At 45.1% G+C, this 23360-nt stretch overlaps 1 protein-coding gene across 1 annotated transcript in view; it reads right to left on the reverse strand.

Annotated features, from left to right (window-relative positions):
• The window catches only part of CPZ (carboxypeptidase Z), a 36302-nt gene extending 18003 nt beyond the window's left edge, over window positions 1-18299 (reverse strand). The window contains exons 1-5 of the mRNA XM_064449050.1: window positions 18083-18299; window positions 5461-5484; window positions 3854-4228; window positions 2850-3062; window positions 538-734 (exon numbers count right to left, since the gene is read on the reverse strand). Of these exons, the coding sequence (XP_064305120.1) occupies window positions 538-734; window positions 2850-3062; window positions 3854-4228; window positions 5461-5484; window positions 18083-18170 (897 nt within the window). The 5' untranslated portion in view covers window positions 18171-18299. The remainder of the gene's footprint in view (window positions 1-537; window positions 735-2849; window positions 3063-3853; window positions 4229-5460; window positions 5485-18082) is intronic.
• Between the last annotated feature and the right edge of the window lie 5061 nt (window positions 18300-23360).

Consider the following 23360-nt stretch of genomic DNA (forward strand, 5'->3'; position numbering starts at 1 on the left):
CTGGTGGTAAAAGTGAGGTGAAAAGAAGAAGGTCAAGTAACATATAATAGAAGTTTTGCTTTCACAGATCTCCTCCAGACACCATCTGATCTATGAAAACTGCCATCCGTTATGAAAGCGTGATAGTACAGAAAATATTCACATTTTATTACACCTGCTCTTCTACAAAAGGAAAAATATCTACTCCATGGTATTAAATTACATTTCCTTATAAAATAACTTAACAGTCATTAACGTGAGTCAGTGGGCATTTTGTTCTAGAACTGATAGAGAGTGCTAAATGTGTGAAAAAGTAACACAGTCATTCCCAAGTCAGCACATGCAGGGAGGAAAAATGACAAACATGGCTCTGATTTCCTCTTAGCTCTGTTCACATGGCCTTTGGAAAGCAGCCTACCACCAAACCAGGCTGGGATCCTGGCTGCTGATTATTAACACTCCCTCCCATACGTGACAATCCTCTCCCATTTTGTCTTTTCCCATGGGGAATTTTAGAAACATGAAGCACTGAACATTCCCTTATAAAAAATCTTTTACCTCTTCTGCAGCCAGTTCATACCCATCAGGGTTAAGTGAAGGTAGGAGGTGAATTCTGGTGTTATTAATCAAGGTCTGGATGCGAGGATTCCCAAGAAGATACTCCGAGCACAGATACTGTGCGAGGTATATTAGCAGTTCTTTCCCCACAACTTCATTTCCATGCATATTGCCAATGTACTTAAATTCTGGCTTGACTGTGAAATATGAAGTAATGAGATGCTTTAATTTGATTATACCTGGATGGTTTCCAAAAGCAGAGTAACCCAAACAGCTTACTGATGAGTCAGAAAGTTTTATTTACACTAAACTAATGCATATGTTCCTGTAAATGGCACACCAGTTCCAGGTGAATTTGCCTCCATTACTGGTCAGTTCAGTGACAATTTAAATAGAGTGAAACAAAGTAAGTCCATACTTTCGGGATCCCAAACTGTAAGAGGCAATTGTTGCTCTAAGCTTTTGCTGGACTAATCATTAATTGTGAACAAAGAATGTTGCAAAAAAAAAAAAGTCAAGCTGTGGCTGGGAAGGAACAAAATACACCCCTGGCACTCTCATTTACCTTGGGCAGCTTCAATGCCATATATTGTCACAGGTCCTAGAAACGACCTGCAGATGTGTAATACATTACCCCTGTATTTGCAACAGAAATTAGGTCGTGCATAAAAAGTGACTTTTAGGGTAAATAGCCTTGGAATAAGACTATTAGAAACATATAACTTCACAATTCCCTCCAGTTGTTCTCTCCGTTTCCATCCTTCCTTAGAGACTAATGGAAAGTAGAAAATAGATGCACTTTGGAGCCACTCTTTCCTATCCCTTCATCTTTGTCTTTGACCCTGGCCAACCTCAAGCACTAGACACTGGAGGAGGGCTGGCACAGAGCTATTATGCCAGCTTGCTCAGGCTGTCAAAATCTCCAGCTCTAGAGCTATTTCCATGCTTTTTTAATGCTGTCCTGAGCAGCGTGAAGCAACAGATTTAGAAGGAAATGCTAGGTAATCTGTTAAACTACCATCTTTTATCATGCCATATCACAGTTTTAATTTAAAAGCCTGATTCATAGGCTTTGCGTTTTCCTGGCAAATGAAGTATCAGCTTAAAAAGATACCTGCAACTTCTTTTCTTTACACAGGACAGGAAGGATGGTAGGCCAGGAAATACTAATGTAGATCTTTGCTCTGTTAAAGACATCTACTGGGATCTTGATCAAGTTTAAAGGCACCTCAAAATACCTCTACACCATGCAAGGCAGTGAGGCCAAGTGTAAATAAAACTAACACCAGTTTTCACTGTCTTCTCTGCCTCCCCTGTGGCATAGCACACAGAGAACACAGTAGCTTGACCTGAGATTATAATCTTGATAAAGTATTAAGTCAGATGTAGTTCGGTTCTACTAGACTGCCGAGGCTGCTTTGATGCCGGAGCTAGTCTGATAAGAAGCAACCTAAGGCTCTTGGTATGCAGCAATGGCCACAGCAGTCTGCCAGACTTAGGTACTATATTGGAGCCAGGAGCTGGACACTGGCAAATAATACCTAATACTCCTCAAGAAAATTATCCACATTTTGAAGAATTAGAACATTTAAAAGTCTGGCCTATGCTGTCTCAGTGATGAACCTACAAAACAGAGAACAGCACTGTTCCCCTTTGCAGAAAAGTTGTGAGGACACATATCCTAAAGGTGTTAAGGCACTATCGTAACATAAATTTCTAGCCTTTTTCACCTGTTACACTGACAGGTATTGCACTGACCTGAATCTTTGTTCAGGATTGTTTTCTGTGCTGCATTGCCCTATTTTGATGTCAGCGTCCTTCTGTGTCTGGGGTCTTCTCACAAGTCATACATACTTTAGGATGTGAAGGACTATGTTTTGACTAGGCACAGGCATTCCTTGTAGGAAGTGTGTAGGGTTTTGATGGTACAGTGATAGTAAAAGGAGACTGAGGAGGTGGTTGATGTTGGAGACACGAGGTCAGTAACAGAAAACTATCTAAAATTCTTCGTATGCTGGGCACAAATAAATAATAGCCATATCACTGCAACCAAGCACATGGCCATACACCTAGGAACAAGGAACGTCAACCATGGTCATAAACTGAGGTCATAAGGTTGGGAAATTGCAACTGGACTGTAATTGCTACAGTGAATCATCAGCTATCGCTGTAATTCAGGAACACAGACAAGGAGAAATGTTTTTGAATCAGTGCTTTTTACAGTTTAAGTGATATCCCATTACAAGGACCTGTGTGCACTCACATAATCTGGAGTTCCCTCAAGCAACCTGATCAACACTGATATAACTCACGCAGTTCATGGTGTCCAGGCTTGGTAGAAAACTCAATCACAAAAAGATCCTTCCCTTCAAAACTGCGACCTATGCTGTAAGTTGTTGCGATATGGGAGCATTTAGAAGCAGTCTTCTTCAACATGCTCACCATTTGGGAATATGAATGGTGTTTGAACTGAATAAAAGTTGCTGGCAAGTCTGAAGGCAAATCTTCCTCAACATCTACTTCTCCTGCAAAGAAAATTTGTAACAGAGTGTTTAAAACCATGGTGCTCAGAGGACTGTATGAATGCCTGTACTTTTCTGCAAAATACTTTTTTCAGTAGTAGAATTATAGAAAATACAGCTGCACTCGAAACTTTAAATCTATGTAGTACGTCCTACACTGTCTATTGTGGCATATTTTGTTTGCAAAATCATACTAATGCATATGCACGCTGACAAATATTTTGTTCAATCTGCAGTTATAATTTGGCCTTTGGCATGCTTAGCACATTTTAGTCACAAAATGTACAGATTTTTCCCTTTGAATCTTGTGGATCAAAATCATTTTTTATGAGATTCAGCTGTCTTCAGCTGTCTGGTTCTTCTTCATCCAAACAAAAAGCTGTGACAATCATTAATGAGATTATTTTAATGAGCTGTTAAGCTTGTCAAGTATTCATGAATTTGTGAGTCCATTAAAGTTTCAGTTTTAAAATAAAGTATTTCAAATATACAGACAGCTATCACACAGGGCAGGGCTTATTTAAATGCACATTGGCAGCCCAAACATCTGGCTCTGAGTTGCTTGTCTTGATGCTCTTTGTATATGAGGGAGAGAAACAGATGCATCTTGAGCAGTTTAATTAAGTGTTTAAAATAGGTGGAACAAAATTAATCACACCTTATAGGTGTCTAGAAAGACAACAAGCAGAGATGACAAGCAGAGAGCTTTTGTGCCATAGACATGTCAAGCTGAGTGAGGTGAGACCCTTCCCATCTAGATGAGTAAGATGTGTTGGCAGGGCTTCCTTCCTTACCTCGCAGCTTTGCCAGCGGGTCAAAACATCCCTCTTCCTCCCCGGCGAAAAAGCGATCGCAGTCTAAGAAATAGGGCCAAGCCATGTCTATTGCATCAAAGGCAGAGAGGCAATTTTTTTTCAGGTTTTCACAGACATGCCTGCAGGGCTTTATAACTTTGTCCTTTTCACACTGCGGGGCCAGCACCGAGCAGCCCAGGAGCCTCAGGTCCGGATTGCATTCTCCCTGGAGCAAGTTGTGCAGCACGCTGATGAGGATGTACTCGGAGCTGTACTCAATCACTTCTCGAGACTTCTGATCCAGAAAATTAGGATACATCGTTTTAGTGTAGGCAACATCAGTACAAGAACTTAAGGCAATGTCCACGCATTTTGCTATGAAAAGGAGATGAACATATGAAAAATAACTTGTCTCACTGACACTCAGAATAGTTCAAAGACAACATAACAAATAACACATTCAATGAACTTATTTTTTTGGTTCACAGGTAGACTGGAGGCAGTTTGCAACACTCTCAAACGAATTTGATGTCTAAACCACTTATAGAAAGATGATGGAAAATCTGCTTGGCCTGGAGATAGATTGCAAACAGTTTGATGCAAGTGGAGGTCATTCAGAATCTAAATGGCACCTGACAATTTGATGGGGCATCAGGGTTATCTGATTGATAAGCACTGTTCCTAAAATAAGATTTATTTTCTTAATTTAATACAAGAACAGCAATGAAAGGACAAATCCCTGGCCAGAAAACACTGCAGTTCCAGGCCCACATGGGAGCTCATTTAACAAATAGCTTGGAAACCACCAAAATTAATAAAGCCTGGTTTCCAAAGGAAAAGCTGTCTCACACTCAATTAAATCTTACCTGATTTAAATTAAGAATACAGTTTGAATTTATTAAACACCAGAGAATCCATAAGAGAGAAAAATCCCCTATTGAGGTGTGAATCTGCTGGTGTCTAATATGGAAAAACTCAGATTCCTGAATAAAGTGTATTTGTGATATCCTTCTCTCCCCGTCCTTGCCTTTTAGTATGGATTCACTGATGAGGTGTGAGATCATATAAGTTTTCTTTAGTTGGGAAGGTATCAGTAAGATATCTCTCTCCTTTGATTGGGCCCACAAAATTTGTAAGACTTTAATATCTCTGAAAATGCAGACCCTCTGTGAGGTTTGACTGAAATTGCCCAGAAGGATAAAAAATTATTCTGGGACTTAGAGGCAAGCAGGCCCATAAATGTGCTTACATGTATATTCTCATAAAACTAACACATTTTAAGAAGTTAAGAGGTCTTAGGAGGAATAAATGTTGTTAATACTCTCAACCCACTCAGAGGTGAAAAGAGAGTAATAGAGAGATGTGTTTTCATAAAATTGCTATTACAGTAATGGGCCTACATTTGAGCTTCCTTCCCTTGCTAATGTCTCTGGCTGGTAACAAATACCATTGTCACAGCAGCAAAGTCCTACCTTGTGTGAAAGAGCTTGTTTCTCTAGGAACAACACCTACCATAGCACCAACATTAGAAAACTTTTCAGGAAATAATGAAGAAATACTTAAGGTTTTGAGATTCTCCAAGGACAGCGAGCAAAGTCACATCATACCTTTCTGTACAGTTTGGCATTGACCTGCAAATAAAGAGAGAAAAAAAAAGCATAATGGGGCAAGTATCCATGGTACCTCCCTCATGTTAGGAATTGTCCACTCTGGGAGCCCTACAGAGGCTTCTGCAGCTCTATGTCCTGAGGTCCAGCCATACAGGGACAAGCACGTATTCCCAACAGGCACTCATTACATGGCAACAACCCGAGGGTACTGAGGGAGCTGGCAGAGGAGCTCACCAAGCCACTCTCCATCATTTGTCAGCAGTCCTGGTCAACCAGGGAAGTCCCAGATGACTGGAAACTAGTGAGTGTGATGCCCCTCTACAAGAAGGGTCGGAAGGAGGATCTGGAGAACCACAGGCCTGTCATGAAAGGTCATGGAGCAGATCATCCTGAATGCCATTACACGGCATTTGAAGGACAACCAGGGGATCGGGCTCAGCCAGCAGGGTTTTATGAAAGGGAGGTCCTGCCTCACTAACCTGGTCCACTTCTATGATAAGGTGACCCGCTTAGTGGATGAGGGGAAGGCTGCGGACGTTGTCTGCCTGGACTTTAGTAAGGCCTTTGACACGGTCTCCCACAGCATTCTCCTGGAGAAGCTGGCTGCTCACGGCTTGGACAAGTGCACTCTGCGCTGGGTTAAAAACTGGCTGGACAGCCGAGCCTAGAGAGTGGTGGTGAATGGAGTCAAATCCAGTTGGCGGCCAGTCACGAGTGGTATCCCCCAGGGCTCAGTGTTGGGGCTGGTCCTGTTCAATATCTTCACTGATGATCTGGATGAGGGGATTGAGTGCACCCTCAGTAAGTTTGCAGATGACACCAAGCTGGGTGGAAGTGTCGATCTGCTGGAGGGCAGGAAGGCCCTACAGAGGGACCTGGACAGCTGGGATCGTTGGGCCGGAGCCAACGGTATGAGGTTCAACCAGGCCAAGTGCCAGGTCCTGCGCTTCGGTCACAACAACCCCATGCAACGCTACAGGCTTGGAGAGGAGTGGCTGGACAGCTGCCTGGAGGCAGCTCAGACGGCCAAGAAGGTCAGCGGCATCCTGGCTTGTATCAGAAATAGTGTGGCCAGCAGGAGCAAGGAGGTGATCGTGCCCCTGTACTCGGCACTGGTGAGGCCACACCTCGAGTACTGTGTGCAGTTTTGGGCCCCTCAGCACAAGAAGGACATTGAAGTGCTGGAGCGTGTCCAGAGAAGGGCAACGATGTTGGTGAAGGGTCTAGAGAACAAGTCTTATGAGGAGCGGCTGAGGGAATTGGGGTGGTTTAGCCTGGAGAAGAGGAGGCTGAAGGGAGACCTTATCACTCTCTGCAACTGCCTGAAAGGAGGTTGTAGCAAGGTGACTGTTGGTCTCTTCTCCCAAGTTACTAGTGATAGGATGAGAGGAAATGGCCTCAAGCTGCATCAGGGGAAGTTTAGGTTGGACATTAAAAAAAACTTCTTAATCGAAAAGGTTGTGAAACATCGGAACAGGCTGCCCAGGGAGGTGGTTGAGTCTCCATCCTTAGAGGTATTTAAAAGAAGGGTAGACATGGTTTAGTGGTGGACTTGGCAGTGGTAGGTTGGTGGCTGGACTCAATGATCTTAAGGGTCTTTTCCAACCTTTACGATTCTATGATTCTATGATATATGCACAGAGAAAAAAACACTACAAGCAAACACAACCAGCCCCAAAAGCATCATCCCGTTACCCTTTCTGGCTAATCAGGATGGAAAAGAAGTACAGGTGGATTACTCTAGTAGCTCAGCTTAGGAACACAGGAACCCCAGTAGCTAGGCTCAGCTTACCCAGTAGCTGCCTCCTGGATCCACTGATAACCCACTTGTGTCATGCACTGACACACATGCTGGTCTCTCTGGTAGCTGGCCCAGACCTAGGTTCTCACTGGTAGCCAAGCTCCAGACACTGAGGTCTTCCCAATAGCTGGCTTGGACCTCCTGGTTCCTCCGTAGCCAACTCCAAGACTCTCCAGTCTATTCAGCATCCAGCCCAGGATCACAGCCACTCAAACACCCAGGTCCCAGATCTTTCGTCCTGTCCACTGCTAATCCAGCTGGGTGTCTGCTAGCAATTGCACACACTGACGTACACACACAAGGCATGTGCACTCTGGTCCCTCCAGCTGCCGCACCCCAGACACACAAGCACCTGTGACCCATGGTCTCACAGCAGGGGCTGGCATGTGGACCCCCATACACCCCCATCCACACACACAAAAAAAGAGACCTTCACCCAGGCAAAGAGTTGGCAATGGAGTTTAAGAAGAAGACAGGACAAATGGTAGGGATCAGGTGCAGGGCATGGCCAGAGAAGCACACTGACCAGCCAGTCTTTAATTCACTTCAAAAAGGGAGGACTTGACAATATATCTGGAGTGTGGTTGTGTAAGAAATCAGGCCTATGTTTGAAAAAGACGTTGAGCTGCCCAGCCCTCACAACCTGACAAGATTTCTAGACGTGCTTAAAAACTGTAAGTTGGTTGCCTAGGAAATTTCAGTAATGAAAATGTAGGTCTTTAGTAATCTGGTCTGGTCTAAAAGTCCATGTCAGTCCTTTTGTACATACCAACATGCCTTACAGATCTTCCCCTAACAAATGTATTGGTCCCACATAATGCTGTGCATAGCTTTCTTGTAAAGCAGTTAAACCGTTGGTGGATATGAGGGAACGTATTTCTTCCCCATCCTACTTCATCCTATCTCTAGCAGCAGCATTTTATAATCCTTTTAATAACATCTTAAAACTAATTATTTCCCTCCCCAACTACTCTCATGGGAAAGCTTTTCCAAAAGCTCACTGCTCTAATGGCTAGAAATTGCCTTTTAATTTCCTGCCTAAAAGTATTTGTGGCCAGTTTGTGCGGTGTTGTGCCAGCATTGTCCTTTAGCTTAAATAGCTCTCTGTGCTCCCTGGTGCATGTCTTCATTGTTTGCAGAGAGCAATCAGATCCCCTTAGCTTTCGATTCACTAGGTTAAATAAATGAAGCTCTTGATTTTGAAGGAACATGGTTTGATGACCCAGGAGAGGCCTCTTTTGCTCCTGTAGCCAATGATTCTATATTACCCTTCACCAATAGCGGCAACTAAACAAAAATATTGCTACCAAGGTATCGGAGCTGTTTTCACCAGGAGCTAAGCCACTATGTGCAAGCTTTTTAAACGCCAACGGCTCTGCTTTCCTGGTGATGTATTCAGGATCTAGCTATGTTGCTATTTCTTCTGACTCTCACTGGGGGGACAGGCATCCAGCTTCTCACTCAGTGAATTAAACATTTGTCCTCATAAGAGGACAAATGTTTTCTTTTTTCCTACTAAGGAAAGTTTAAACTTCTACTCCTGGCATATTTGTTTAAATGTAATCATCTGCATATGTGTTGCTAATGAGTTCATCATTCTTTAGCCAAAATAAAATAATTACAATGAGAACAAACTTAACCTTGGAATTTTATCTTGGAGGGAGACATTTAACTGGAAATGACTCTGGTTCTATATTATGAATTGTCATTGATCCACATTACCTCATAAAATAAATGAGAGATCAGAACCAGCTGAAACAGCCCATCTCCAACACCAGCAAGTCCTAGTAAGCAGCAAGCTGGAAAAGATTATATCCATACAAACTCCTTTCCTGGCTTGGTACATTATGCTAATAGCAATAAACAATACCTGGTTCATCAACAGAGCCTTCTGTTACAGGATTTCAGTGTTTCCCTTAGTTAGGCACAATCCCCTTAGTGAGTTAGTTATTAAGATCGAGGCATTTCTAAAAAAGCTTCATTTCAGCCAGATACTGCATGCAGCTTTACACCTGGGAATAATCAAGGAATAGCATTTTGTACAATGCTAGCTGGGAAAGAGAAAGGAGTGATTGCTTGTTAGTAAGAGCTCCAGCAATTAATCCTGCTGATAAAATTGGATGTCACTTCCTGAATCTGGAGAGTCTTATATCGCAATGCCATCACACTCACAGTTTGTGAAGCCTTGGACACAAGTCTGGAGCCAGCCGTATGTTCCATGCAGAGGGGAAAAGTTGGTGTGGATGGGACTGGCTTGAGTTCAGCCATGTCCCAATGAACAGAGTGACACGATCTCTGGTTATCACCAGGGTCATTAGCAATGAACCTCCTTCACTGAAGGGTGGCTAAAAAATCTGACGCTTTTTTCTCCTCAGCTGTATTGTAGCTATTATTTTAGACTAGAAGGTCACGTGTGCTGAAAGTTCTTCATGGGTTCATCTGGGGAGTACGAATGGTCTTTCCACAACTGCTCACATTTCCCTAAAGGTAAGAGCCATTCCCCCTTTGCTGGCTCGGTGACCAAGCTAAAACGTCCTTTTTTTTGTCTCTCCAACATGCACTGATCAAATAACAAAACTGAGGCACACACAACCTTCCAGACTGCTATTACTGTGCAGGAGTGCTATAGCCATCAGTCAGTTTGATACGTGGCACAAACACATTCTCACTGGTGCCTCAGTATTCTGCTTATTCAGCTGGAGCAAAAAGGTATTCTAGCAACATGCTGGAACAAGCAGAGGAAACCAAAGGGAAAATGTAGCAGGCAGGGTCTGGGCACGGTGCTGCTCCTTCCCCCTGCTCTGGCTCTCAGAGCAGCAGCAGTCTTGCTGTGTTTAGCAGATGCCTCCTTCTGCCCAGCTGGCCAGAAGGAGAGGTGTCAGGAAGCAATAGATAGCTGATGGAAGAAACATGTGAAATTTTGCTAAGTCATATACTGTAGCTGGGTTCACAAGAGGACTGGATCATTTTGCAAGCAGGAGTAGATGTTAGCCCAGGAGAGGTAAAGGCAACTCTGGTTTCAGACTGGTACCTGGCTTCTACACTTCCTATTTTTACAGTACTTACAGGGAGAGGCAATCTATTAAGCAACATGGCTATTACTTGTTAACAAAGATGCTGACTGGAGGACAGATTTATTTTTTAGATGAGGAACCCAAATCCATATAAACCTTTCCCATGGCAACTGAAGCTGTTCGTCTCAGTATGTGATAAGCAGGGGTGATTCTTCAGCAAAGGACAAAGCTTTTCCACTACTTTTGGCCTAGGATGCCCATCACAAGATCGGAGCTACCAAAACTCAGTCATTGACTAGCAGAAAAACTGACTCCTTTCTCCTGGGTCCTAAACCTAGATCTAAACCTCACATTCTTGCAGCATACTGTGCTGTTTTCTCCCCATGTCTCTCTGCCAGAGACATCTATGCAGCTTCTTCTGCCATCTCAGAGGCCAGCTCTGCCCAAACTGCAGCACCTCTCCCCCTGACAGCCCCCTGCAAGCTGCCACGTGAGCCGTACCTCAGCCACGGCTCTGTCATGTAAACACCCAGGAGTACAACAGCTTGAGCTTTCAGGTTATCAGGAGTTAATATACATAAAAGCAAAAGAGAAAAGCTCTGGCTTATACTAGACCTTGCTTTATAGCAAGTCTTAAATGTCCATGTGTGAGGATGTGTTGTTTGGACTTCTCCTATGTTTCCTAACGCCAATGCTTGCATATGTTTTGGAGGGTGCGGCTCTGCAAGGGCCAAAGATAATTCTCAAGTGTGTGTACTTATATAAATAAGTGTGGATACACGTAACTGGGCCAGAGTGTGCCTGCCTGGAGAGCAGGCTGCAGTCTCCAAGGCCAGCTCCCAGGCTGCAGCTCCACACTCTGCTACTGGTGCCCTGCACCCATGGGTCTGGGTCTCTGCATGTAGAAATGACCAGCAAATCCCAATCCCCACCCCTTATAGCTCATTGTGTTGAAGCTCCAGCAATGCTAGCTAGAAGAGTTCAGTCACTCCCTTTCTCTTTTTCACGAAAGGAGTGACAGGCAATGACACACAGATTTTCTCAGGTCTCCAGATTAACTTGGCAGCCTTCAATCACTGCTTCTTGTGTGCTTGAAAGAGCCTAAACCTCTTCAAGTTTTTGAACAGAAGCTTCCCTGGGCTCAGAGGAAGACAGTGCCGCCTCCTCTCATAGTCCCATCTGCGGACAGGTTGGTACAGAGAGACCTTTTTCTTCCTGACCCAGAACAACCTTTTCAATTTTTTAATGTTTATTTTTGTACTCTAGCTATTCCACCAGAGCTACAAAAGTCCTTTCAGTAGCAAAGCCTCTATTTAAGATTATGGATAAAATAACTTATTGAAGAAGAGAAAAGCCATTTCAAGCTTTCTGAGCCCTCTCTCTAATATACACTTCTGGTTTTAATTTGCAAAGGCAAGCTTGAAAATCTACAATGCAGCACATACATATTTTACTGCCAAGCTTACATTTTTTCCTCTTGATGATTCAGCACTGAAAGAAGCAAGCTGCTATGATTAACCCTAACTCAGACAATAGAGCTCAACAGCTACTTCCAGTGCCATGGCTTGGCCCGTTGCCTTTTCAAGAGCAAAGCCAACAGGAGACTTGGGTGCTTGAGGCTGTGGAATAAGACCAAGGGCCAGTCTTAAACTCAAAATATCTAAATCATTCAGTGAGGCTTGCACAATTGCATTGTCATGACTAACAGATCGAACACTATAAGATAATTTATCTTGTACAGACCACACACCCCCTACCAGCTTTCTGGGTTTCTTACAATTCTGTTTTAAACTGAAAGGCATATGTGTTCATTTTGGTCTGTTTATAGTCAAAACCTCTGCCTTTCCAAACAATGCATTTCAGTTATATCATACTAGAAACCTTGTGGTTCTACACAGTTCATCGAGCCAGTCGTTGTAATGATAATCTGCCTTGTCACACTAAGGAGACAAAATCAGCAGAAATATGCAAACACTGCTGGGCTGTACCATTCTGCAAAGCATTGCAACAACATCTACAAATGGCAAAGCACAGCCTGCCTCCAGAGCCAGGTACAGCACAAGGACAAGAGCAGGACAGGATCCATTACAGAATACTATAATGGATCAGAATTGCCAGGGGGAGGGTGCAGGAGGAGTGGAGAAGTAAGGGGACTAGTAGCAGAGGAATGAGGCAGTGGAGTAGCTTGGCTAGGGGGAAAATCGTTAGGCAGAAAGCACAGGAGAGAAGACAGCTACATATCTAAGGCATACAGGCAGGGGCAGAAGTGGAGAAGATCCTCAGCTAGAGAAGGAATTCCAGGAAAACTGGAGAAGAGAGGAGTGATTGCAAAAAGAAGCCCACATGGTTAACTCCTTTTTCTGGATACATCAAAGCTTTTGAGTAGAGGACTGAATTCCTGTTACTAATCTCCCACTCCAGCAATTGCTGTAACTGCCCCAGGAGAGTGATGTGTTTGCAAACAGGCAGAAGCGATATGCAGGAGTCCAACATGCAGGCAGTGAGGAGGCCTCTTTTAGCCCTGCTCCCTCACATAAAGAAGCCTGAAAGCACCTGAAAGAGATTAATGCTTAATCTGCCTTCACTTTGCAGAGCAAGATCACAGCAGGAAGATGCAGGCCAGCATTGTTATTAATCACCCTTCTTTCTAACTCACCTGCTGCCCAGCATTCGGTTAAACACCCATTTTTATTGAATTACTGAAGGTGTTCCCACAGCAATGACACTGCAGTTGGCTCTTCAGGGCTGTTTCTCTCACAGGACTGGTCTGGGGCCAGTGAGAAGATGCTGAGGCTTTCCCATAGGTGATGGGAGTTCACAGAACCTGCAGACCACGGGTCAAAATCTGTGCAGATGCCCACCAAGACCTGCCACTTGGCAATGGCTCAAAGTGGCTAGTAATTTTCCCTTGTTTCTAATTGTCCAGATGCATGTCAGAGGGCTGCAGTTGTAGGAGCCTAAAAGAACTGATGAAGAGTATTTCTGTCTGCCTGTCTGTCCCCATTGCCTGTCTTGGTGCCCCTAGTGACAGGATCTCTAGTGTCACCCCAGTTGTGTCTCTGGCCAGTAAGTGCTGCTCCAGAGAGTCATCCCAGCTGAAAACCCTGAACAGAAGCATAATCCCCAAACCAAAAGACACTAAATGCACTTTTTTGGCCTCAGCTGAGGTCTTTTCCAAGTTGTGAGGGAAAAATTACTGATTGAGAAAACAAAACGCAACGAAGACAACAACAACAAAATGGCCCGGCAGTTGCCAAATTGGCTGAAGACTTGCCGGGCTGCCCATGTGGCTGGGCTGCTGCTGAACTTGCATTTGCTGTTCAGCAAGCACCAAGATGATCTAGAGAGATACAGAGATCATCTCTCAGTGGTCAGTGAAGGAAGGAGAAATCAGCGCAGATCTGGGGGATGCAGGTATTCAAACAACATCTGGGGTGAGAAGGTGGAATAGGTCAGAAAATCTCTACAACTAGCATCTAAAGGATCAAATTTTTGTCAGGGTGACTGGAGAAGGGTGAAAACACTTATTAGCCTTGTAATCTGGAGCTGTGATGCCTCCATAGCTTTACTTTGTGACCATACGCGCCCTATAGCGCAGTTCCCACTGTCCAAGGAAGCAGGACTCTCTAAGTGCTTTGGTCAACAGCTTACCACAGAGTCAGAAGCTTACCTTTGAGTTGGTTCAACTGTGTTGAATGCCATGGTACAGAAGATCATGTCTGAAAAATTGAGGTTTTTATCTTTGGTGCTACCACTCTTCCAAAACCTTTGCCAGAACACCATTCCATCCTCTTCAAACACAGTGTATGCAGCCCCCTAGCATAGCTCTGTCTTTTCATTAGTTTAGATGTATAAGAACTATTGTAAATAACATCACATCTAGTTCTTTTGTAGGTAGTTGAGTTTTAGCTAAATGTGGTATTTCTATGTTGCAAAAGATTTACAGTTAATTCAACAGCCTTGACTTAAATCTATGCTTTAAACTCATATTGCCTTCTAGATAAGGGTGTCCTGTTATAACCCTGTAAAACTGAAATAGTGCCAGTTAAACCAATGGAGTTACAACAGGATAAACAAATGGGTTGAAATTTCAGGTTTATTTCTGCAATGGGCAGAGCAACCCTAAGTCCATTAAACTCCATTGATCTGTGACAGCTGCACCCAACTGGGAGGGTGTCTCTGTCCAGACAAGATTCAGCAGTCATAAAAGCCCAGCAAAGAGACTCCAGCAAAGGATGAGGGACCCAGCTGGCACCGCTGGCCCTGGGGCAGAGGAGCAGATCCCGGCGTACTGCCAGGACACCCAGCGCAGCCAGACGCATGACAGCAGCAGTAGCTGGAGAAGCTCTGCCTGCATGTGGGCACAAAGACACGGGTTTCACCAGGAAACAAGCATTAGAGATGTCCATGGCAGGTGAACTAGTATGCGCAGGTCCCACAAAAACAGGGCCACCGTGAAGCTTATGGAAGGAAATGGCTTTCCCTTCTTCCCTTAGCAAAAACCAAAGCACACTACAGAGATGAGAACAGCAGAGGAGGAGAGAGGAAAGGTATAGCATCTGTACGTGAAGCCACTTTTTCTGTCAGTCTGACTTTCCAGAAGACGGTCTTACCCAGTGGCATAGCTTAGAGAGGAGCCAGTGCTACAAAATCTGTTCTGGGCTCCAGAAGAAATACAATACCTGTCCCCTGCCTCCCATCCTGGTTGTTTTTCTCTCCCAGCTCTCTTCCTTACACCTCCCCACACCCTCCCATCTCCAGTGGTTAATCTCAGAGACCCTCAGGATGCAGCAATGTCTGGCCTAGGAGCAGAGTGAGCCAGGGTGATGGGAAACACCAAGGTGCTTGGGAGTGGAGGCCACCCACAGGTGACGAGCTGCCAGCCAGGGCTAGCCCAGGAGCAGCCCTCCAGCTGCTCTCCCACCTCCGCTGCTTCAGGTCAAACAGCTCCGGTCCTGAGCAGACCCCTGACGGGCTGTCCCACGTACGGGACGGGGAGCGGGGCTGGCAAAGGCTCCGGCATCCCCTTCACGTCTGAACTCGGTGCAGGCCCGGCGCGCCCCCGAGGCCGCCTGCAGCAGCCGAGGAGCCACACGGTGGCACCACCGCCGGCGGCGGAGCCCGCGCCGCTCGGGTGCTGCCGCCCGGCGCCGCCGGCGAGCCCCGGGGCTTCGCGCCCGCGCTTCGGCACCTCCGCCCTAAGGGTCCCCAGTAAAGCGCGCTCTGAACGCAAGCGCCCGGGAAAGGTTTTATCACTGTTATTTTGCAGCCTTAGCCCAATGCCTGGCAGCATCTTGATGGCAAAACTGGCCCCGGTTGCAAGGGAATTCACCTGCTTCTACTATTTCAAGGCATGTGACTTCAGCCTGCTTCTGCTTTGTTGTTATTTTTCTTGTCAGTGATGGTAAAGTACTGCATTTGGCTAAATACCACTGGAATACATCAGTCAGCAGCAGACTGATATACCTGCAGGCTGCACAACTCTGATAATCAAACAGCAACCCGTGCTGTTAGCTGCCTCCACCAAAGGCTGCCCATCTTTCAGGGGAAGCATGCTAAGCTGTACTTTTCTCACCCAAACTAGAGGCTACGAGGCCAGTAAAACTCATCAGGGTCTGGAAGTGCTGCCTCACAATGGGGCAACGTAGCATCTAAGCACTGGTGGAGACAGTGGCTTACCAGCTCCCCCAGGATACAGGGCACAGCTAGGGAGAAGGGATCTGCCCTCTCTCAGTGCCATGGTTCCCAGCTGCTCCTCAGAAAACTCCCCACAGCATGTGTGATGATTGTGCCATATTGTGGGGCTGGCTGACAGTAGTAATCTCCTTATTTTACTAAACAGAAAAGCACAAAGCATTTTGTAAGGGTCTCGGTATTGTTAGCCATGTTTCATTTTGGTTTCTTATTTAAAAAGAAAAATGAGTCACAGCAAATATCACTGAGAAGGCCAGGCAGCTGGCAGAAAGAAGCTCCAGCCTTGCTGGGAGTCAGGCAGTGGCACTGGCTCCTGCTGCCCTTCTCTCCCGTACAAGCAGCTCCAGGCTGGTCTTTCTCAGCAGGGCACCACAGGTCTGACCACTGAGGTCCAGAGATCTGCATGAGGGATCACAAAACAGGGGAGAAGCTCCCACTGCTACAGCTGAAGACATAACGTACTGCCCTGGATGTTGAGGGGAGGTCCCTGCAAGGTCTATTAGTGAACATGTGCAGCACTGCAGTCCCCTTTATTTTCGGGTGGCCTGACATGACCTCATCGTCGCTTTAGAGAAGGAAGACTGTAAAGAAATCTAGCAAGTCTCTCAAAGTCCAAGCTGCTACTTTATTCCCTGGTCCAACACCCCTCCAGTGTGAAGTGTGCCCCTTCCTCATGTCGCACACCAGATAGTGGCACTGGCAGCTCACTTTCCCTACCATTAGCCACCCCTATAGGGTCTTATTCCAGTCCCACCACATGCAAGGTATATTTGCATTGCCTGCCTTTCCTCAACCCTCCCCTAAAGACAGCGAGTTGCCAAAACACACAAAACATTCTGCCACAGGAGAGTTACTCCTCAATGATCCCTACATTTGTGGTCGCTAGGAGTAACACCCCATGGCAAAACTTTGATCAGCTGGAACTGGAGCAGAATCATACCTCACAGAGAAAGGTCATGCTGCAAACCACGCAGCCTTTTCCTGTAATTCACTGTAAATAGTCTACAACACTTCTTTTTGTGCAGCTTTATCCAAAAATAAAATCCCTTCAGGCTGCGGTAGACCTCCCTTTGATGTTCGTGGGAACAGCACTCTCAAATTATATGCAGTACATGGCACATGGACTGCATCGTGTAGCAGTTCAATGCCAGTGATAGTCTACAGCTTATGTTTAAGTATTGAAATATAGCTGCACTTCCTCGGGTGACATTAAGGTCAGTTTCAGGTTAACTTATCCCTTCCTCTATTCCCATAAAATAAATGTCTTTCTGAATCATCTGGAGTTTGAAACCTCTGTAAATAGTTTTCCTGGAATAGACCTTGTCACTACACTGGAATTCAACTCTCCACTGTCCCCACATAGATGAACTCAGATTTCAAGTCCACTTTATCAAAAGTACTTTAAAAAGATACTGTTAATGTTTTTTGTTAGTCAACTGGTTACTGCACCAAAAGCTTTCAATTCATTCAGCAGCGTGTTCCTATCTAACCTTTATTCTCATGGGTAAATCTGCTTTTCCAGCCAATCAACTAATACAAATTCCATATTGCTTATAGCAAGCTAAAACACACCCTACAGCTGTCAGATCCTAATAAATCTTTTCATACTTTGGACTTGAAATAATTGACCTAAAGCTGAATGTAAGGAGATGTTTTTTTTTCTCAAGCAGAAAAGCACACAGGTTGAAAGTTCATCTTGCAATCTGACTGCCACATTCCTAGAAGGCAAGGCCAGAAATGGGGCAAATCCTCCGCATTCCCCACGACAGTGAGGGGGATCCTACTGACTGGGAACTCTGTAAATTGACAGAGACAATCTACACATGGTCTTAAAAGATGGTGATGGAGAAACATTATATTCCCTTACATCACAGACTTGGTTTTCTATTGCAGAGCCAGACTGCTGCCTGCCTTTCCATTCACGCTTCCCAAGCACAACCCCAGTTTCATCACTGGCAATTTGCAGATTTCCAAAGAGCTGATCCCCTTGTCTCTAGGAGAGGGGGACAGCTCCTACCTCCCTCACCTCAAAGCTGGAGCTCTTTACTCTGCTGATGTCCAGGAGGAGGAGGGAGAGAAGAAGGGAGACTTTTGGGGTGGTTAGCCTTACCTAGGGTCTCCTGGCCGGTTTCACAGCGGGGCGCTGGCTCGGTGGCCCTAAGCAGCCCACCAAGAAGGAGCAGGAGCCTCAGGACCATGCTGGAGCCCCTTGCACAGGCAGCACAATGATGTGGCACTTGCTGCCTGATGGAGCGGCTCCTCTGCTGGGAGCCTCAGCGAGGCTCTGGCTCTCCAAGCTGCAGAGGAAATCAGTGCACTGCAAGGGCATGCCCACGTCCCACAGTATAAGCAGTCCAGGCGTCAGATTTCAGCTAGCATTTGAGCTTGGAAAGCAAAAGACTTTGAGACAGAGAGGGAGGAGGAATAAGCTCCCCCTCCCTTCTGCTTCCCAACCGTCTCTCTCTTGCAGCCTGGTTTACAATTTCATAAACACTTTGAGCAAAAGGGGGTCCCTGCAGGGGTTTGCCTGCCTGCTCCTCAGCCACGGGGCCGATGCCTTTGGTCTTCATGCAGCAGTTTTCTTAAGGGACATGGGAGTTTCATTAAAACATGTCTTTCTGAAGCTGAGAGCAACTGCCTGGAGAGAGCAGGGGAAAAGAGGCAGAGAAAAGCAAACAATCGAAAGCAACTTTCCTCCCAGAGACTGGTATTTCACAACCCACTGAACTGCAAGTTTAAAACACAACATGACAGTGAAGGGACGTTAATCTGCATCCCCTCCAGCACAGAGAGAAAGGGAACCCACAAAATAGCCACCAAGATTCCCCTCCTCATGCTCCTCCTGGGAATTTTACTTAAGGTAAGAAGCAGTTTACAGAAGCAAACTTGGGGTGTTGTCAGTCTTTTCTGTCTATTCTTAAAAAAAAACAAAACAAAAAAACCTCACAAAAATGTGGATAAGATCCCAGAACAGCAATACAGGCTTTAACTGGATGGTAAATCTATATTAAATTTATCTTAAATTGATTGTTTTTTGAAGTTATTTTGTTTGATTTTGTTTTTTTTCCAGAGAAATACACACTGTATATTTTTATCTTTATGCAACAGGTATGGTGGAGAAGCTTGTCTTAAACAGGACGTGAACTCCTCATTTCTTATCTACATATCAAAAAATATCCTACATCACAGGAAAAGGAATTTTTCTTCAAAAATCTAGACTAAAACAGACCAAAGCATCCTATGTTCCTTTGAGGATAGGTACCTGCTTACTCATGAAAGCAGAGGATTTGTCCTTGCAGTTGGAGCACACTGGCTCCTATTGATCACTGTCAGAGACATCAGTAGGGAGTTACGGTGCTATATGATAATGTAATCAAATAAACCCACAGGGAGACACACCAAAGAGGCAGGGCAGGAGAAAGTTGTATGTGTCTCGAAAAGCAATTGATGTCTTGCCATATTTGGAAGAGGTTGCACTGCTAGATGGGTTGGGAAGCTCAGCAGTAAAGTAGGCCCTCTGCGGCCAGCCTCTGCAAGGGAGGGTGGCTTTTGCCTCCAAGATTTCCTACTCTATCCAGAGACAACAGAGCCTGTCTTGGGAGTAAACAGCACCAAAGCCCATCAGGATTCAAAGAACAAACTTTTAAAGGCAAGAATATTCTTTAGCTGCCTTTTTTTCCTGCCCTGATCACATAGCAGCATGTCTGGACCCTCAAAAAAATAAAAAAGGAAAAAAAAGATAGTACCAACACAGCTCTGAAAGTCCAAGCGCAGGAGAATTCACCTTCTGCCCAGCTCCCCGGTGGCCTGCAGTCAGCTGCTCTGAATACCAAACTGCCACGTTCATACCTGATGTGCTCAGGGACAGCCAAGGGTGCGTCTGAGCCCAAGGTTTGCTGTGTGCCTGGGCCGTGCATTTTGCGCTAAAGGGAAAGAATGAGGCTGCCCAGATCTACCCAAGTGATGTGGTTAAATTCCTTACAGCAAAACAGGATGTGGAGATTATACCTGCAAACAGAAGCTGACCCCAGTCTTGGAAATGCTGATGTCTTTCCTGTAATTTTCTGCAGCCCTTAAGAGTATGGAGTGACATCTCTCCCATACATCCCAATTCTTTTTGAGGTGAGCTCTGCTGCAGAACTAATCCTTCAGTAGCTGTACTCCTGTCAGCTTTCCCCTTTTCTGCCTTTTTCTTGTTGGCATTTTGTTTTGTTTCTGACTGCTATTTCTCACTCGATTTCCCATCCTGCAGCCTAGGCATTATATCCTCGTTAGTGTCTCCACTGCACTTCAGGCCGCCGGCCCCAGTTTAGATGCAGCGTACTTTAGGACCACATATTTTAAAATACCAAATGTAAGTCCACTTTACCAGGATCCCCCAAAACATTTTGCAAACCACTGGCATCTGCTTTCACCACTACTGGTAGTCCTACTCCAATGCTCCACATTCATACTATGCTCCATACTTTATCTCTAATACTAATGAGAGAAAGTCTCATCACACTGGGAATCTCATTTGGTGTCATTTGGGACTGTCTATTCATTATTTCCCTGAATTAAATGCTTGCAGTATACATTTTTTGTTCTCAAGATTATTGTATCCATCTAATATTATTTGTAGCTTGTCTATGCATTGATATCCACAAACACACCCCAGTTCAACCAGCCTTTGGGCCATCGTATCATATTCATCAGGATCAAATGGCAGTATTTCCTCTGTCTTTCATAAGGGTGTTCAACCTAGTGATTACCTTGGATGATCTCTGAAACAAAAAGAACATTGTGTCTCATCTTCATAGCAATACGCTCAGCCTAATTAGCCTTGCCAAGGGTCAGGACTCCTTGGTCTTCAGTGCAGGCTTTCTAGGACCAGAGCTACTGCCTTACACACAGCTGCAACGTGGTCCCTCACTCCCGCTGGTCACCCTGAGTTTCTTTATGACACTGTCTAGCGCTACAGAGTGGCTTTAAGGGGCCACCATCTCAGATGACAGGAGCAGAGCTCTACCCACTCTTTGTGCTTCCAGGGCTATATCCTGCCCCACACCATAACCATGCACAGAGGGCTGCCTAGGAGACCTTTAAAGCTCTTGTATTTCCGTTTTGATTTTTCTTGACTTCGTTACAGGGTCAAGAGGAAGTATTGGGCAGGAGAGACAGAGGCTTTTGGCATTGTTGTCAGAGATTACCCATACATGAGGTTTGAACATCTAGGTTTGTTCCAGACATGAGAATGGAAGAACTGGCCTTGTTCAGGGTTAGCTCATCCCCTGCAACACCTGGGGTATGATGTGCTGTATGGCTCCTATACACACCATACTGCCGAGTAAACTCTGCACAGGTATGCACAATGAAGGAACACTTGGTTCAGTAAGTTATCTGGTTAAGAACTATTCGGTATGGCAGAATAAATAAGTAACAAGGAAAGTAATAAATTAAACATACAGACACTTGGGAATTAACAAGCAGTTGAGGAAGGAGGTGTTAACACGGACCAAACAGGCTGGGAACTGACTGCTGGGCTGTTAAAGCAACGATTTGGGTGTAGCTTTGCAGAGTGCCAGCCTGAACTTTGCCACTGATAAGAGACGTGAAATGTGATTATCATTAATATTATGGGATATTAAAAGTGACTTCAGGGACCGTGCAAAACTTACATGGCCTGCTTAGGGGAGGGAGCAAAGGGAAGGACCAGAGTGGATCAGCAAGACACAAGAGTAGGAAAATCGGAGAGGAGGGGGATAAAGGGAACGGCTGCATGAGGCAGACTGCTGGGCAGTGTGCTCATCTGAGTCCTGTGCCTGGTCCCTGCAATCTAGTATATTTTCATATTAAATTGTTTCTTAACTTTTTGTTCCCTCCTATGTAATCTCCCTCTCTGACCTAGGTGTGAGTGCTGAAAGGTCGAAGTGCCAGCAACCAGAGAGAACAAGGTGTAAGCTGCAAGGTCGAAGTGTCAGCAGCTGGAGAGACCTGGATGTGTTCATAGTTCCTGTGTGAGTATAATCCTATGTCCATGTGTGTGCACGTGTACTTTGCTAGCAAACTTCAGTCTGGATTAGCAGGCAAGATTTGTGACTGGAAAGACTCCAGGTCTGAATCATGGGCTGGATAAGGGGCCCCCGGGCCCAGACATGGCCTGCAAGCTCGTGCTGATATTTAAGGGATCTGTGAACGTGAGTGTACATATGAACCTAGAGAGTGGGAGCTTGTATGTTTTCACTAGTGAACCTCAGTGCTGAACAGCCAGAGAGGGGCAACAGGACCGGGCTCTCTGCACTTATATTTATGTGAATGCTGTTGGGAAAGGCAGGGTTCTTCTGGAATCACACATGTGTGCGTGCATGCCACTGTGGGATTCATCCTCAATGCTGGTTGAACCTGCAATTGGGAACAGCAGTAACTGCACCCACAGGTCTGGGACAGAGAGACCCCTGGGCATCAGAGCACACCCAGGAAGGGGAAATCCCCAGGTGCCAACTGCCTGGATCTGGCATCTGCAAACGTCACATCCTTGACAAGCTCCACTACACCAACTAAATAAAACCCTCAATAGCTGGCATCCAATAAACTCCAAACTTCTTTGTTTCTCAGCTTCCACACACCTTTTACATTCAAGCAGGATGTGTATTTGGTACCAAGATAAAAAATTTAGAGCATAAGTAGGGTAGAGGGGGGCCTAAGAATGACATTAAGGTAATTAGCAACAAAGGTAAATTTCACAGAATCACAGAATTTTTTTAGGTTAGAAAAGATCCTCAAGTCCAACCATTACCCTAGCACTGTCAAGTCCACCACTAAACCATGTCCTTAAGCACCACATCTACACATCTTTTAAGTACTTCCAGGAATGGTGACTCAACCACTTCTCTGGGCAGCTGGTTTCAATGCTTGACTAGTCTTTCAGTGAAGAAATTTTCCTTAATATCCAATCTAAACCTCCCCTGGTTATAAGTTTGTCACCGCTATATAAATGTTTCCATGGCTGCACGCCATAAGGCATAGAGAACAGAAGGTTTGGAAGGGTTAATTTACTCATACCTTAGATTGCCTGCTCTTTTCCTCCTTTCCAAGGGATTTGATCCCTGTCTTTACAGTGTGTCTTTCTGTGAAGCTCTGTCCATATCCCCCCTGTGCATAGGTGCTGCCTCTGTGTTTCCTTGTAGACCCACACCTTTCTGAGGGGGACAGTAGTTCAGCTACTGCTCCTCCCATCCATACAATATTTCCAGCCACCCTTGTTTGGCTATTTTTCAGCCTGTTATTAGCACTCTGTATATATCACTTGCCTTTCTTATATGTTTGTTCTGTGTTAACACTGACTGTATCAAACAGGTCTGCTAGCAGGTATTGCACAAGTGTATGACCAAAACCTAGAAAGTATTAAG

This window comes from Phalacrocorax carbo, chromosome 4 (assembly GCF_963921805.1).
Source record: "Phalacrocorax carbo chromosome 4, bPhaCar2.1, whole genome shotgun sequence".
NCBI classification, from domain to species: domain Eukaryota; kingdom Metazoa; phylum Chordata; class Aves; order Suliformes; family Phalacrocoracidae; genus Phalacrocorax; species Phalacrocorax carbo.